This window comes from Dasypus novemcinctus, chromosome 25, assembly GCF_030445035.2.
Source record: "Dasypus novemcinctus isolate mDasNov1 chromosome 25, mDasNov1.1.hap2, whole genome shotgun sequence".
NCBI lineage: Eukaryota > Metazoa > Chordata > Mammalia > Cingulata > Dasypodidae > Dasypus > Dasypus novemcinctus.
The window spans coordinates 33,808,317-33,824,841 of record NC_080697.1 but is presented as its reverse complement, the minus strand read 5'-3'; the positions used below and the strand labels follow the sequence as shown (position 1 = coordinate 33,824,841).

Sequence of the window (16,525 nt, the reverse complement as noted above, 5' to 3'; positions counted from 1 at the left end):
GGATATTTTAACAAGAAAAAAATCAGGAAGAATATTAGCTCAGAATCAATGATAGCCCTTAAATTGTATTTAACTACATGAAAAAATCATCCATTCTTTGACCTTATTTTTCTCCTTCATAATAAAACAATGAATGCTAATGCAATCATAGTTCAGGTGGATTAAAATTACAGAACTAATCCAACTCCATTTTGCAGACCAGGAAACTGAGGTTCAAAGAGGAGAAAGGGATCTTCCCAGGCATACCCCACACTTAAACTCCTGGGCTAGGACAAGAGCCCGATTCTTTGACCCAGGTCACTAGAATATTCTAACTGGGTTTTCGGTGTGGTGGACAGTCAATCCTATTCATCCTCCCTGGATGAGCATGCTTTTCTCTCAGTCTGCTCCAAATCTTTCTCATCTCACCCATCTCCATCTCACTGGGACCACTCCCCACAGCAGATGGCTCGTCTTGCCACATCCCCGAGAAGATGGCCCTACCTGTGCACCCAGACCTTCTCGCCTCTCTCTCAATCTTCCTGCATCTCCATCCACCTTCTGTTCTTTCCACCCCTTCTCAGATGAACCAGGTTCACACAGGCCTGGCTCCTCTGTTGTGTGCTACCCCAAGCCTACCGGACCTCCCCAGCCTCATGCCACCCACCAGCCCCATCCCTCCCTCTCTCTCTCGCATCATTACTTGGCCTCCACTGGCTCCTTCCCTTCAGCATATAAATGTGCTCACAATTCTGTATGAGCCTGGAATATCCCTTCTAACATACACAGAAAAAGAAATCAAAATGGCTTTGAAATATACGGAAAATTCTCAGCAGAACTCCATCAGAGAAATACAAAATAATATTAAGGGTTCTCGGTTTTTCCCACATAGCTTGGTAAAGTGAACATCTGAATGGGCCCAGCATTAATGAGGGAGAGGGGACCTGGTGTTTCAGTCCATGGTTGGTGGGGTAAATGCATCTTGGGGGGTGGGGAGGGCAATTTGACATTGCTAAATTAAAAATGCACATCCCCATGAATCAGCATTTTCATAGTAGTTTTAGCCCTAACAGCCCCAGATTGAAACACTCCTGATGTCCTCAGCAGAAAGAAAGGATAAACGCATGGTGGGCTATTCACAGCAAGGAGAATAAACCAACTCCAACCACAGACAATACCACGTTGAGTGAAAGAAGCCAGACACAAGAGGGAACATTCTGCAGCATTCTCTTTAGAACAGTCTCTGTAAGTGCAAAACCAAATCCAAGTATTCCACATCACGTAAGAGTTACTCTAGGAAGGAAACTGAGGGGACTTCCGGAACTTCTATTATTCAGTTTCCTGATCTTGCATAAGTGTGTTTACCTTGCAAAAACTCATTGAGTTGTATACTTACACGTTCACACTTCTCTACATCTATGTGATCTTTCAATAAGATTGACCAAAACCCTAAAAAAGACAAAAATACAAAGACCATTGACCCAGCAATCCTAAACCTAAGAACTGATCCAGCAGTTTATCGTCGTGTGTGGACACATGATGCTGGATATCCCTGGCCAACTGGAAGAACCTACTATCTATCAGTAGGGATGCTCAGATACATGATGCCACGTGCGTAGAATGGAAGATCATTTAACCATGACAAAGAATCTCTAAGATATCTGACAACGTTGTCAAGCAAGGTTGGGGAGAATGTGTATGGAATACTAACAATGATGGGCAAAAGTTTGAATGTACATGGACTCTTTCTGGAAGAATACAAGAGCAAGGGATTGCCTTCTTGTCCAGAGGACTGTTCTCTGCTTTATAGAGGAGTGACTGTGTCCACAGCCAGGCTGCCCGCGAGACCCTAGAGTCTGTGAGGCCTGGTGCAGGCAAGGCCATCGGTGGTGCTTCCAAGTGAATGAATGGCTTGGACCATCTTTAGCTGACAGCCATTTGCTAGTCATCTGACTGCAGGTAGGGCCAGAAACTAGGGTTTGTCAGCAACCACGGCCTGCTGTGGGGCAAGGGGTGGGGGATCAAGAAAGGCTGGGTGCAGAAGCTGGTGGTGATGGGCCTTGGAGAGCGGATGGGATTTTGATAAGTAGAGGTGAGGGAGAAGGGAGGAGGGACCAGCACAAGTAGTCCTGTCTCTTGTCTGTCTGGAACATGGGCTAGATATGGAGAAGAAAGGAGGCTTGTTCTTGAAGAGCCTTGAGCCAGCCTGCTATCCAAGTCTCCATATATTCCTGCTCTCCACGGAGCTCCAGGGTCTCTGAGAGCAGCTCCCACCTCCTGGTCCACAGGATGAGACTCAGGCAGGCCACATGACATGGCCAAGTTTTCACTGGCAAGAGCTACGATTTAGATCCAGGTCTGACTCCAAAACCAATGCACATTGGCTTCTGTTGAGCCGTCCTTCTATTTGGGGGAGTCAGGAAGGGCTTCCCGGGGAGTTCTGTGGCAGTATTACCGAGTAAAAGCAGAGAAGGTTTGGGGTGTTTCATCTGCAAAGCAGAAAAGAGTGGTTCAGCATGAGCTTGGGGACTGGAAAGAACTCCAGCACAAGGTTCTGCATTAGGACAGCATGGGCACGAAGGCAGCAGGGAAAGAGATCTAAGCAACAGCAAGAAAGGATGCAGGAAGGGCCAGCCACAGCCTTGGCACAAGGACACGTGTGTTCCTTGTTAAGGAGTTTGGAGTCCAGGGGATTGAATGAGGCTTTAGGCCTATCTCGGCTTCCAGATCATTCTGGCAGTGAGGGGAGGGGCAGATGGAGTTGATAGGGCTGGAGGCAGGGCCACCCGAGGCAGGTGCAATGATTCAGGTGAGAGAGGACAGTGGCTTGGACCAGAGCAAGGGGTGGGTAATGGAGATAAGTTCAGGCTTTGCGAGCTATTTAGGAGGAAACACGGCAGGACGTGATTGGCAGATGTGGGAAAGTGAAGGGTCAAAGGTGACCTGCAGACTTCTGGATCCAGGGTCAGGTTATATGGTGGCATCCTTCACTGAGGCAAGAAATCCAGACTTGGGAGAAATTGAGGTCAGTCCTGCAGTATGTCAAGTTAGAGGTGCCTGCGGAAGTCGAAAGGTGGCTGGCCAGCAGGGACTGCATCCATATTCACAGGACAAACAGATACTGTGAGCCTACAAGGAGGCAGGTGCTGGGAGGGGAGGATCCCAGTGAACTGAACAGTCCAGGTCCCTGTCCTTGGGAGCTCTCCTTCAGGTGGGGAGACAAACAAACAACTAGAGAAATGGGATCACTTCAGATCCTAAGTGTGGTGGGAGGAAGTAAAGGCGAAGATGAAATGGAGAGAGAGTTACTGGAGATCCTCTTTAGACAGGTAGATTGGAGGAGGCCTCTCCGGGGAAATGGCAGGTTAAGACGAGAAGGATGTGTTTGGGGGAGAAAAAAGCACAGAGTGGATCAAGTGCAAGGGCCTGGAGACACCAGAGGGTTTGTCAACAAAGGAGGGGAGGAGGCCTTGGTGGGCGGGAGGAGTGGAGCATATAGCCTGGGTGTAAGGAGAGTAATTGCAGATGAGGCCAGTGGGGTGGGTAGGGAGATATTCTCCCAGGTGCAGGGAAGGTTTAAGATCATTCTGGATGATGGGTGGGAAATGGATTATGGGGAACAGGAGCTGAAGCAGGGAGACCAGTCAGGAGGCTAGCGTTGGGGACCAGGCAACCCAGGATATTGCCGTCTGTATCTAAGACAACCCTTTTCACCACCAGAAATCATGTGTTCTTTTCAGAATCTCTGAGGCCTGGCAGGGAGCTGTGGCCTGTGCTTAATTCCTTTCATCTTTCTGTTATTTTCAGCAGCTACCTCTGTTAGGACTACACAGAGTAGGCCGGTCAGCAACGAGTGGTGGGAAGAGCCCTGGACCGTGCCTCAGTTTCCTTATCAGTAAAAGGAGGGATGGTTCCGCCTGCTTACATGCGTTTGGCTAGACCAGGCTTGTCAGCTGGGGCCCAGGGCAGTTCGAGGGCTGCGTGGGGAACTTCTGTCCACTTTTCTGCTGGTTACACCCGCTACGAGCTTTTAGGGACCAGGATTTCTCATGGCCTCCCCTACACCTTGGGCTGTGCCAGTGCATATCAGAGTTCCCTCAAAGGAGCTCAGAGATGAATAAAGGAAGGCCACCTTCTAAGTGGGAGGGTCAGGGAGAGAGAGGGCTGGGAAGCAGTGGGCACCAAAATTAACAGCCTGTACCAGGTCTCCAAGAACTGCGGAAGTGGGTAAACCACACGCAGAGTGCCTGCAAGTGAAGTTGCCACAGGCCTGGGAGGACTGGGTGGGTTGTCACCAGGCACGTTTCAGGCCACTATTCATCTTGGCTTCCCTGCCCTCGCTTCAGGAGGAGGCACACAGAGGCCCAGAGATGCCCAGTGTGATGCCTAGAAGCTCGGGCTCCGGGGGCCAGGTCCCTTTTTTCCGCCACTCTTCCAGAACCCACGGCAGGAGGGAGCGGAGGCAGGAATGTCACCGAGAGCCAACCAGCTTTCAAGCCCTTTTCCAGCTCAGGGATGCGTTCCTAAGACCTGAAGGTGGATCCCTGAAAATTAAAACAAACAAACGGAAACGGGCCTGAGGCACCGAGGTGGGTCGCCACCCTGACGAGCTCTCCTGGCCGGAGACCTGGAAGGCGCAGGGGGCGGCCGCCAGCGGTCCCTTTAAACGAGCAGCCCCTCCCCGCGCAGCCCCGCCCCGCCCGGTGCCGGGGACTTCCCCCGGCGCCCGCCCCCGGGACCTTTCCCCTACTTTCCAGGGCCCCGCCCCTCGCCCCACCCCTCGCACGTGCCGCCTCCCGGCCGGTGCGACACGCCGCCGCCAGGCCTCGATCACGCGGCTCCCCGCGGCGCCCATTGGCCGGGCGCGCACGGGCCGGGCGCGGATTGGCTGGCGGCCGCCCCGCGGCCAACCCGGCAGGGCGCGGCGTATTTGGGTTTGGCGCGGCGTATTTGGGTTTGCCGCGGCGCCCCGCCCCGCGCGCGCCCGCCATCCCGCGCGCCGTCCCGCGCGTGCCCCCGCCCGTGTCCCGCCCCTCCCGGGCTTTGCGGGCGGCGCCTGGAGCTCGCCGCGGGGAGAGGCCGGGGCGCCGCCGCCCTGCGCCGGGCCCACGTCCCGCGGCCGTTGGTTCAGCTGGACCGCCGGCACCATGCACGCGCCGGGCTCCGTGAGTGAGCGGGGCGGGAAGCGGGGACCTGCAGTCGGAGCCGGGGCGCGGGGCGCGGGGCGCGGCGGCCTGGGTGGGCCCGGGGCTGCGGGGGCCTGCGGGGCGAGGGGCTGCAGGGCGGGGGGCGTGCTCCCTGAGCCGCCCAGCTTTGTCTCGCGCTGCCTGGCGCCGGCCGTGGGGGCGCGCGTGGCCGGGGCGCCCATGACGTCACCGGGCCCTGGGTGGGGGACGCCCGGCCGCCGGGTCCGGGGACGGGGAAGGGAGATGGGGGCGCCCGCGGCCTTCTGCACCCCACGCTCGGCCCGGGGGGGGGCGGCCCCCTCAGGGTGGTTGCTGGAGGCCGCGGGGAAGTTGGGGCGGGGTGGCCGCGGGCGAGTGGGAGGTCGGGGCCGGCGTCCCTGCTTCCGTCCCTGGTCCCGGGAGGCTGGGCGGGGGACCCGCTGGTAGTGGCCTCGGCGTCCCTCACCTGCGACTTCCCAGCGTGTGTTTTGTGGTCCAGGGCGCAGCCCAGGCCCAGGGGCGTTTGTCTAAGGACCCTCGTTACCTGTTTGCGGGGGTGAGGGAGGCAGAAAGTCGTGCTGTGGAGAAGAGAGTGGACGTTTGTATCCCTGCGCATTCGCACTTCTCTGTGGGAAGAGATGAGTTTATGCCAGCCGCTTGCCTCCTCCCGTCTCCCGATTAAAAAGAGATATCTGGACCGGCTGCAAAGAGCCCTCTTTTCTGGGTGGTAGTTGAGCTTAAAATTGGTCCTCTGCCACCTGCTCTCCCTGTGGCCTGAGCGAGTGACTTCGGTGTTGGTGCAGCCTGTGAGAAGGCAAGGGAGACTCAGTAACCATGAAGTTCAGTGACCTGAAAATCCTGCTGTGGCACCGCCTGGCTTAGAGGGTTAGGGTGCATGGCCCAGACGGTTTCCAGAAATGCAGCAGTAGGGCAGCTGTTCTGATGGCCTTGCCAGCTCAGAGGAGCCTTCCTCTGACCTCCTGTGTTCAGAAGACTTATGAGATGGTGCCCCAGGGACAGTTATTACATTGACCCCTTGAGCTTCCACCTATGGCATTAAAGTCTCAGGAATCACTGAAGGAAAACGTGAACTTAACCTTTTTTTTTTTTTTTTTTTTTAAAAAGAACCATGGTTTTCTCTGGAAACTCCTTGCCCGGTCATCTTCCCGCCCTCTTGAGAACACTGGGTTAAAAGCACAGTTGTCATGCTTGTTCCGTTAGCCTCTTTTACTTGAAAAGAGCTTGCTCCATATGACGGTCGCTTGTGCGTTCCTGAAACCTACCCTGTCTTCTGATGTGCATGTCGACAGGCCTGCAGGGGTCACACCTCCCTGGGTTTCACCTGGACTGAGAGGCTGTTGCGTTGTGTTGCCTTTAGGTTGACATCATGGACATCTGTGAGTTGATCCTGGAGAGGAAGCAGCATGACAGCGAACGGTCGACCTGTAGCATGTGGGAGCAGACAGACATGGAGGCCGTTGAGGCACTTGTGTGCATGAGCTCCTGGGGTCAAAGATCCCAGAAAGGTGACCTGTTAAAGACAAGGCCCCTCACGCCTGTCTCCGACTCTGGGGACGTCACTGCCACTGTGCACGTGGAACTAGCTGCACCCGAGCCTCCCAAGGACTTCCATTTTTTATCAACCCTGGTAAGAGGAGGCTGGGGGGAGAGAAGCCTTTCATAGAATTGGCTCAAGTCAATTCGGTTGAACTCTGGGGAAGACTCTCTGGGATGCTGACAATAAAGCATCTGCCCTGGGTCCTGTGGGATGAAACTTCTCTCTCGAAAATGTGGTCTCTCTCCATTGATGGCTCTTAGCTTGCCAGCCACGGGGCTAAAGTATCCATGGGAGAAAACGAACAGATTGTAATATATGAGGAAGTAAAGTGGACTCATATCCCTGGGAATTCTAGGGATGGGGCTTAGAGTCCCCCTAGATGATCCTGTCTGGGCCAGGGGAGGTGGGTGGCAGCTGGAGAAAGCCGGCGTTGTGGCTTCACACAGCCTTGGTTGGTTGGGTTGAAGTTCTGATCTCTCTGCTGCGGACTTCTAGTTGTATGAGTTGAGTACCATGGGGTACTGTTTTTTGTTTTGTTCTGTTTCTAACTTTTGCCACAGCCATGAAATGGCTTAGAGAAATTGTTTCTCAGCTTGGAGAAGTTGAGAGCCATAGGTTGCTAACAGAAATGAGTATTCTGATCTGATTAGCTTGGGCTGGAAGAAGAGCCCTTGGAAAGCAGACTTAGGGATGAGGAGGGAATTGTGGCTGCCTGTGGGATGCACCCTGAGTCCTTGGCGCTGGCTCTTCTACACAGTGGCTGATAATAAGTGGAAATTGTTGGAAGGGGTGGGGTGGTATGCAGAGAGGCTTAGGGGTATTTAGAAGAGCCACTGATTAAATGATTGCCTTTTAAGGGATGGTTCTCAGGTTTCAGTTATCTGGTAGGCACTGGGTATGCATTTGTTAAAGGATTACCACTGAATTTTTTTTTTTTTTTGAGAATCTAAAATTATTGTGAAAAGCTCTCATTTTGAAGTATAAATATTTCTCATTTGAAGTCCAGAGCTTAAATTGCTCGTTTCAGTGGCTCCACGAGTCCCATAGACAGCTCTGACATTTCTTATACTAAAGCAAATAGATGTGTTCTCTTAAGTGACTTTGGGGGCGGGGGAAGTATGGATCAGGGAGAAGCCTAGAAAGCAGCGCCAAGTGCACCCTTGAGATCCCGAGTGCTGTGGTATGCAGGCTCAGAGCAGTCTCTTCTGTGTTTTTTTTTTAGGAGGTACCGGGGATTGAACCTGAGACCTGGTACATGGGAAGCAAGTGCTCTAACCACTGAGCTACACCTGCTCCCCCATTGACCATTGTCTTCTGGATGCTTTTCCAAGGCATTGGGGGGCAACATGATCAAAGTAGATCCCTTTTAAAATTTAAAATTTCATGTAGTCTTTTTTTGTTGTCATTTTTTTAAAGTGCATGACTCCTCCTCAGAGTCCGGACGTCACGGAACCATCAGCAGGAATACCTGTTCCTCCCCCAGAACCTGGTATTGCGGCAGGCAGGGTCACAGCTGCCCGGCCGCCCGCTGCCGTGGCAGCCACAGCGCTGAGCAGGACGGGGAAGGGTGGGCTGCCTGGACTGAAGACTGCGATGCGGGAGCCGGCCCCCGGAAGCCCCTCCAGCACCCTGCTGAGGAGCGTGATCGGCCACACGGAGGGGTGGCCCACAGCCCAGAGCCGAGAAGGAGACGAACAGCTTCAGGGACCTCTCGAAGCTGTGCAGGACACACCCCAGGCGGACAGTTCCCTCAGCACCGACCTGGCGTCCTGTCAGCCTTGCTTGCACAGCTCTGGTGGCCTGACCCCCACCGACAGAGGCCAGCAGGCAGGGTGGCCCCTTGCGGTTCAGACCTCACCAAAGAAGTATGAAAGTGACTTGCCAAGGAAAGCCACCCCTTTGATTTCTGTCCCTGTCCCTGGTCCCCCTGTCCTCTGCCAAATGATCCCTGTGACCGGACAAAATGGCATGATACCTGCCTTTGTGAAGCCCCCTCCTCCAGCACCCGCGGGGACCGCCCAGCCCCTCCTGCCCCAGGCAGCTGCAGCCCCCCAGCCTATGTTCATGGGCCCGCCCGTGCCTCAGGGTGCCGTGATGCTGGTCTTCCCCCAGGGGACCCTCCCCCCGCCTGCCCCTTGCCCGTCCGGTGTCGTGGCTGTTGGGAACCCCAAGCTGCTGCCCCTCGCCCCCGCGCCACTCTTCATCACCTCCAGCCAGAACTGTGCCCCTCAGGTGGACTTTTCCCGCAGGAGGAACTACGTCTGCAGCTTCCCAGGCTGCCGGAAGACCTACTTCAAAAGCTCCCACCTCAAGGCTCACCTCCGCACGCACACAGGTAAGTGCTGGGGGCAGGCGGGGCCTGGCTGAACACCGCGCAGGAGAACGGAGGCTCCCTCGCGCTGGCAGGGGCAACTCGGGAACCACTGGACAAGCGCGGGCAGTGGCTGTCACCGTGAGGTGTGAGTGGAGTGGGGAATCTGCTGTCTCCGGGTTTTTTGGTCCCCGTCAGTCCCAAGTTTGGATTCAGAAAAGAAAGTATAAAAGATGGTTTTTTTTAATTTGATTTGGAAAAGGCTTCACGGTCTCATAGCAACTTGGAGTTCCTAGCACAGCCATCAGAGGTTTTCATAGAAGGTGCCAGCTCTTCACCTGGCAGGAAGAATGTAGAACTCTGAGGCTGGTCCCGGTTGCCTGGCCCGTCCTCTTCACACTGCAGTGGACAGTCCTTCCCTCCTTTGCATTTAGAAACAGTATAGTCACATGGGGTAAAACATCAGCACCAAACTACTGAAGAGTTCAAATTCTAGAATATTTTAAAGGAATGTATTTTCCTTTTTCCTGAGAGTATATCATTTTTAATTCATAAGTTGGAGTCACACATGAAACTGTGATGACATAGGGGTCTCTTTATGATCTTTTCAGCTCTGCCCAATAGAATTTTCTGCCGTGATAGAAATGTCTCTCGAGGCTGGCCATTAGGTAGCCACTAGTTACATGTGACTAAGGAACAGGATTTAAAATTTTAATTAATTTTAATAGGTACACATGACTGGCAGCAGCGTGTTGTTTAGCGGAGGTCTGAGCACTGCCTGGTAGAGTCTGCTGTTGTGGGTTAAGGGCAGAGTTCTCAGATTGGCTGTGTGGACCTCCTCTTCTGTGAGTTAGTGTTCTGTTTTTGTGTGTGTACTAGTTGGCCAAAGGGGTACTGATGCAAAATACCAGCAGTCAGTTGGTATTTATAAAGGGCGTTTATTTAGGGTAGAAGCTTACAGTTACCAGGCCATAAAGCATAAGTTACTTCCCTCACCAAAGTCTGTTGCCACGTGTGGGGCAAGATGTCTGCCGATGTCTGCCAGGGTTCGGGCTTCCTGGGTTCCTCCCTTCCTGGGGCTCTTTCTTTCTGGGCTCAGTTGCTCTGCTCTCTTCACAAGGCCAGCTATAGAAAATCAGGTGAATGGCTCATCTCTCTCCCCGAGGCCTCTGCTTTTGTTTAATGGAGCCTTCTCTCCTTCCTCACCTGTCTGCTTCTCTGTGTGCTTGCTTCCCAGGTTCCAGGATCAAAACTCCCATCTCCCTTCTCTGTGGTGCTGTTTCTCTGTGAGCCCCTACCCACCAAGGGCAGGACCAAGGGCAGGCAGGTCTTACAGACGTGGCCCAGTCAAAGCCTTAATCATTATTTAATCAAGTAAAAGTAAAATCTCTGAATCCAAAACTCTCTTAAATGCCCTGAGGGAAAGACCAGTTTATAAACATAATCCAGTATTTCTTTTTGGAATTCATCAATAATATCAGACTGCTACATTCACCTTTTAGAGATTCAATGTACATAGCTCCTAACAGGTTACAGTTCTGCAGTAAAGAAGTGTGTTTCTTACGTTCTCTTCAAGGCAGCACACCATTTGCACCGGACTGTCTGTTAGGAGTCTGTGGGACAAGATTTTGGACTGCACTGTAGAAAAGGCTGAAGCGGAGGGAGTTACTCTTGTGCTTTATTCCAGATGCATTTGAGAGAGTGATTTCTAATGAGCACGCTCTCATCATGGCAGCCCCTGCTTGCAGAGTGAAGCAGAGCCTGGAGTTCAGGCTTGCCAAGTCCCTCCACACTACAAAGCTCTGTGCTTTGGGGACCATCCCCCACACCTGGCCTGTGACTACCTGGCTCTCTGCCCTCTTGGAAACATCCTCCCTCCACCTTCTCTTGTCAGTTCCATAGCACTTCTGCCTTCACCCTCACCCCTCTGCCCTTCACTGCTTAAAGCCCTTTAAGGGTCTCCTTTCTTTGACCCTCGTGGATGGTTGAATTTCTCTCCACACTCTCCTTTATTTCGCAGTTATTTATATACCTGTCTCGTCTCACCTGGATTATAAATTCCTGGGGTCCTAGTAAATGACGACTTGTCGTTAGAGCTGCACGTGAGTGTTACCACTGTATAAAAGTGAAGTGGGTCCTTCGGAGAGGGATTGCTTGTTCTTTTCATACGAGTTCATTACTTAGTAAGCACTGCTTTTCATCCAAAGGTAACTTCAAATCCCGTAAAAGTGCAGACTACAGATTTGGAAGGTGATTGAATGAGAGTCTAGTATGATTTCAGTTACTCTCCCTTGGTAGAAGTACTGGCAGAATGTCATAAAATAAGGCAATCAAAACAGACTTTCTTCATATTTCCCAAAGTTCTTTGATTTAAATAACTGTGTAAAGGTTAGAAGAATAAACCTCTTGCATCATTTTGTAAATACTAAATGCTCCCTTGAGGAAAATAGGAGTTTTCATTAAAAAATAGAAACTTTGAATTAGTTTGCTTTGCATGAGAGCATTTTCATTTGTTTCTACCAACCTAAAAAAAATTTTTTTTAAGAATAAGGTAGAGCGATGAAGGCAACACTTTAATATGTTGAGAACAAGCACTGCCCTTGGAAAGGGCACTTTATAGCTTCTGCGCTAAAAGGACTGTCTGTGTTCGCCCCCGGGCCTCCTGGGTTGCTATCCCCAGTGAGGGCCATTTCCTGGGAGCAGGTAGGATGCGCTAAGGCTTCCAGTGTGGGGCCTTTGAGAGCCATGGTGTGTCAGACCCCGGTTCTTGAAACAGTTCCTAAAAGACTGTTGTGGTGCTGAGTTTTCCTTTTAATTCAACTCTGAAAAAATATTTAGTTGGTGTCTCTTGACTCTTCATTCGTTGAGAACCAGGTATTAGCCACCTGCTGGGCAAAGTGTGCTGGGGGCTTAACTGACAAACACAGATGACTTAGACCAGGCAGAAATCCATGGCAAGGTGGGTTACGTGACAGCGCACCGTGGGGCTTACAGATCAGTTCACAAGATTTCACAAGGGGTATCTGGTGGTTAAGAGCCCGGTAAAGTGAAGGGCTTCGGGGTACAGGCAGGGAAGTGCTCCCTCTGGCTCCCCTGCTCACCTCTGTAACTCCAGGGAGGCACAGCAGGACCCCTACTGGGTGCTCTGAAACTTTGAACAAATGAATTAATGAATGACCAAGGTGAGATTCTCAGTCTGTTACAAACCTTGAAGCTTGTAAAGGAAGGTGACTTAGAGTGCTAACTCTTCCTTTTGTGATTAATCTCTTTTCAATGTGATAAGGAAACGGGGAGAAGACTTACAGGTCCTGGGGAGGGGTTTTTTGGGTATATAGCACATCCTGAGATGGAAGGAATTGTTCCTTTCAAGAACTTCCCCTCTGCCACTGGCCCTCAGCCTTTCTCAGGGAAGTGGCCGAGGCCCGTGGTGGGCGCCAGGGGGGCAGGGAGCAGGGGTCAGCCTGGGCCCTTGTACAGCCCCTGCCCAGCAGCCACAGCATGTGGGTCCCTCTTCCTGCCCTGCCAGCCAGCACCCCCCTGTGTGCCTCTTCCCGTGGACCCCAAGGCCAAGCCCTCAGGACCAGAGCTGACCCTCCAGGGTGGCCCTGGCCCCACAGGGTGAGGCTGACAGGGAACAGCAGCTGGCGGAGTCTCTTCAGCATGGGTTTCCCGCTTGGTCACCTGTGGCCCCAGCTGCACCTGGCCCAGGTGAACTTCTGCTGGCAGGCTTTCCAGATATTCATTTTCTTTCATTTTCCATTGGATATTCCTGTGTTTTTTTTTGTTTTTGTTTTTTTAAAGATTTATTGTCCCTCTACCCAGTTGTCTGCTCTCTGTGCCCATTCACTGTGCATTCTTCTGTGTCTGTTGTCTTTAGGCGGTACTGGGAACTGATCCTGGGACCTTCTGGAATGGGAGAGAGGTGCTCAATCTCTTGTACCACCTCGGCTCCCTAGTCTGCTGCATCTCTCCTCTGTGCCCCTTTTTGTTGCATCATCTTGTTGCACCAGCTCCATGCGGGCCAGCTCACCTTCACCAGGAGGCCCCAGGAATCGAACCCTGGACCTTTCATATTGTAGCTGGGAGGCTAATTGCTTGAGCCACATTCACTTCCCATGTTGTTTTGTTTTGTTTTGTTTTTTGTTTTGTTTTGTTTTGTTTTTCTTTACATCTTATCTCTACCTTAAGCTTGAAGATTTATTTAAAACACCTTATGAAAGATTAGATTATAGTGATATATTTTGAGTCTTATAAGACATCTTAGGTGTGGTAGGATATTCTAGTTTGCTAAAGCTGCTCAAAGCAGATGCCATGAAAGGGTTGGCTTCTAACAGTGGAGATTAATACTTTACAAGCCTGCAAATGTGAGGCTGAGGAAAATGTCCAGATCAGGGCATCATCAGGGGATGCTTTCTCTCTGAAGACTACCTGCCAGCGCTGCCGGGCTCCTGTGTCCTGTGACAAGGCACATGGCGGTGCCTGCTGGCCTTTCCCTTCTCTTCTGTCTGTCTGTCTGTCTGTCTCTCTCATTCTCATTCTCATTCTCATTCTCAAAGGACTCCACCCTGAAGGAGGTAGGTCATATCTTAAGGTCCTACTCTCTAAAAGTTCCTACTTAAAATGGGTCCAAATCCTCCGGAATGAATTAACTTTAAAGAAAATACTTTTTCGGGGTCCATCCAGCTTTAAACCATCACATAAGGAATCCATGCATTTTTGGAGGCTTTCTTTTGAGTAACCTGACACCAGAATAATAGGATATTCCTTTCTTCTAAAATTTTGGGGAACAAAATGGAAAATTACATGAATTAAACTATCCATTAAGGTATTGAGCATTTACCTTTTCTTTAATATATATTTTCTCACCTCTTAGGGGAGAAGCCTTTCAACTGCAGCTGGGATGGCTGTGATAAAAAATTTGCTCGTTCAGATGAACTTTCGCGCCACCGTAGAACTCACACAGGGGAGAAGAAGTTTGTGTGCCCGGTGTGTGACCGGCGCTTCATGCGCAGCGACCACTTGACGAAGCATGCCCGGCGTCACGTGACTGCCAAGAGGGCCCCTGGCTGGCAGGCAGAGGTTGGCAAACTGAACAAAATTGCCTCAGCAGAGAAACCGGGAAGCCCACTAGAGACCATGCCAGCCTCTGCCTGAAGGGCCAGCCAGGGAGTGATCTGGGGATTTTTAAAAAGCCTTGATTCAGGATAAAAGAATATTGATGGTTTCCTCTGCAGATAAATTGGGGGGTTAGGGGTAAGTGGGGAGCTGGTTCTGATGAAAGCTTGTTAACTTTTCTTTTTTGCTTGGGACCCTGTTCAATATCTTTTATAGTTTCAGGATTTTCTTTAAGGAAATGGAAGGGAATTGGTAAGCATAAGTCACCAGCATTCAGATAAACATTTTGGCAATAAAGTTTACGAAGTCTGAATTTTTACAACCTTTCTATTCATGTTTTGTACAAATGAGACAGGGTACTAATTTTTATACTGTTTTCTATTAAGATGTTTATATTATTGGTGTTCAGATCACCAATTTCTAGATAGTTGGTTTTACAGCCTGCTTTTCAGTGTAGCAAAGTTTTTATAATGACCTACTTTTAGTGAACTTGGTGCATTATTCAGCCAAAAAGAAATCACAAGTTTATAAACCAGCCTTTTAGACCTAAGAATATTTTAGAATCAGAACTGGTTGAATAAGGACCTCTTAAAGGAAAGGAGAAAGTAAACTTTGACGTTTGCTTCCCTGTGTAACATTTTCAAGGGAAATTCCAGACAGCCATTCCTTCTAGGCTGTAGCCCAAGAAACTAAAATTTTGGTTAATTAGGATTATTCACCTGTGTCAAAGGTGTGACTTGTGAAGGATGTACCCCAGAGGATGACTTAGAATACCCAGTAGATACCCAGTGAGCAGCAAGGATCTGTAGAATGTCTATATTTAATGTCTGTTTTTTTTGGTTTGTATCTAAAACGCCAAAAGGATAAGAGAAGCACTCAAACAACCTGCTGCTTTGTACATTGTAAATTGACTTCTTTTGATGTGGCCTTATCCATAGTATATTGTGGGTAGAATAATTTCTTAGAGTAAAACTTTATTGGTTGAATGAACTTCTCACCAAAGTACAGCTTGCCTGAAGCAAAGTGCATGTGCAAACTGTCCAGCCTCAGTGCTCTCATTCCTTTATTAAATATTAAAAACTATAGGAAATGCAAGTTAATTGGCCCAATGGCAGTCATATGACTCAGCTGCCCTTTCATTCATTTTGTTTGGCAGACATTGTTTTATTCAAACAGAAAATTAGTTGGAATGAAGTAAAAGTGAGAAGCTTTTGCAGCCCACCTAGAAAATAGATTGTAGCACCACAGTTCACCTGTGTGAGTGCATGTCCCAGACAGATGACTTTTCTCCTGTGTCCTGTCTGCCACTGAAACTGTTTTTTGTTCAACATTGTTGGAAATCCAGGCAACAGAATAAATGAGAAGGAACATACAGAATGTTGCACTACTGTGTTGGCCTGGAAATATTTCTTTTTTGTGCTGTATATATATTTAGATTTTGTCTTTGCCTTTTAGTTACTGACATTTGCCTTTATTAAAATGATTGTAAGGTGAAATATTGAATAATTACCTGTAATTGAGTTTTGTGTTCAGGAATTTTCATCTTTGATACCACCCTCACCTGGTCATTCGGTGTGTGTTCCTTGATAGTCATTATGTTGAGCTTTATTATCAAATACTATTTGACATATGTATGTAAGTGCTGTCTCTATTTTTATGAGTGTTTCACGTTTTTGAATGCTCCATAGTTGAATGTTTTTGCTTGTCATGACACACAATACAGTCGAAAGAGAACCACAATTAAATGTATATAATATTTCATGTTTTTCTCCATCAACTCAATCTCTTTCCTATTCATATCTTGTTAATCAGCATAAACATTTTTGATGTTTATGGCATCAAATTTGGATAGTTTTCCTAATTATGACATGCAAAATAATTTCGTCCTGATAGTGCCCTGGTGGATAATAAAAGGTCTTTGAGTATTTGGTTGCTTCTCCCATAGAACTTTATTCTCCAAGCAATGTTGGTTCTAAAGAACAGATATGTTAAAAGTGGTTTTAATTTTCACTTCCATTTCTAGCTTTGATTTAGAAAGAATTTATATAAACACCTTTTTGCCTGCTTGTTCACTGAAAGGCCATAACCTTGAAACAGTTCCCATCTGAAAAATTGTTATCCTGAAACCCAAAACCCTTGCTGTTTGTGGCTTCCCCCCTCTGACGTTGCTGATATTAGGGAGGATGCGGTGAGGCAGGCTTCCCCTGTGCACTTTATTGCCTGAGCAATTTTGCTTGATTTTTTTTTTTTTTGAGCCTTTTAAGGAGTTTCAAGAATAAAATTGAAAATGTTTCATAATTATGTTTTATGTAACAGACTCTGACTTATTATTTAAATGAGTATGTGTAGTGTAACTTTTTTCTCTGAGTCATATAAAACTTTTTGATTTGCAAACTG

At 49.5% G+C, this 16,525-nt stretch overlaps 1 protein-coding gene and 1 long non-coding RNA gene across 2 annotated transcripts in view; one reads left to right on the top strand and one right to left on the bottom strand.

The window, feature by feature from the left end:
• The window catches only part of LOC111763851 (uncharacterized), an 18,806-nt gene extending 12,802 nt beyond the window's left edge, over positions 1 to 6,004 (bottom strand). The window contains exons 1-2 of the long non-coding RNA XR_009183451.2: positions 5,689 to 6,004; positions 1,376 to 1,428 (exon numbers count right to left, since the gene is read on the bottom strand). This is a non-coding gene — a long non-coding RNA (uncharacterized lncRNA). The remainder of the gene's footprint in view (positions 1 to 1,375; positions 1,429 to 5,688) is intronic.
• On the top strand, positions 4,981 to 16,525 carry KLF11 (KLF transcription factor 11). The gene is made up of 4 exons (XM_004457213.4): positions 4,981 to 5,144; positions 6,523 to 6,792; positions 8,119 to 9,037; positions 13,887 to 16,525. The coding sequence occupies exons 1-4, from the start codon at positions 5,127 to 5,129 to the stop codon at positions 14,165 to 14,167; spliced, it is 1,488 nt and encodes a 495-aa protein (XP_004457270.2). The 5' UTR covers positions 4,981 to 5,126; the 3' UTR covers positions 14,168 to 16,525.

Excerpts from the sequence above, each read along its gene's own strand:
- KLF11 (XM_004457213.4), top strand. Across the intron at positions 6,793-8,118 it reads TCCATTTTTTATCAACCCTG|TGCATGACTCCTCCTCAGAG; the intron begins GTAAGAGGAGGC and ends ATTTTTTTAAAG. Across the intron at positions 9,038-13,886 it reads TCACCTCCGCACGCACACAG|GGGAGAAGCCTTTCAACTGC; the intron begins GTAAGTGCTGGG and ends CTCACCTCTTAG.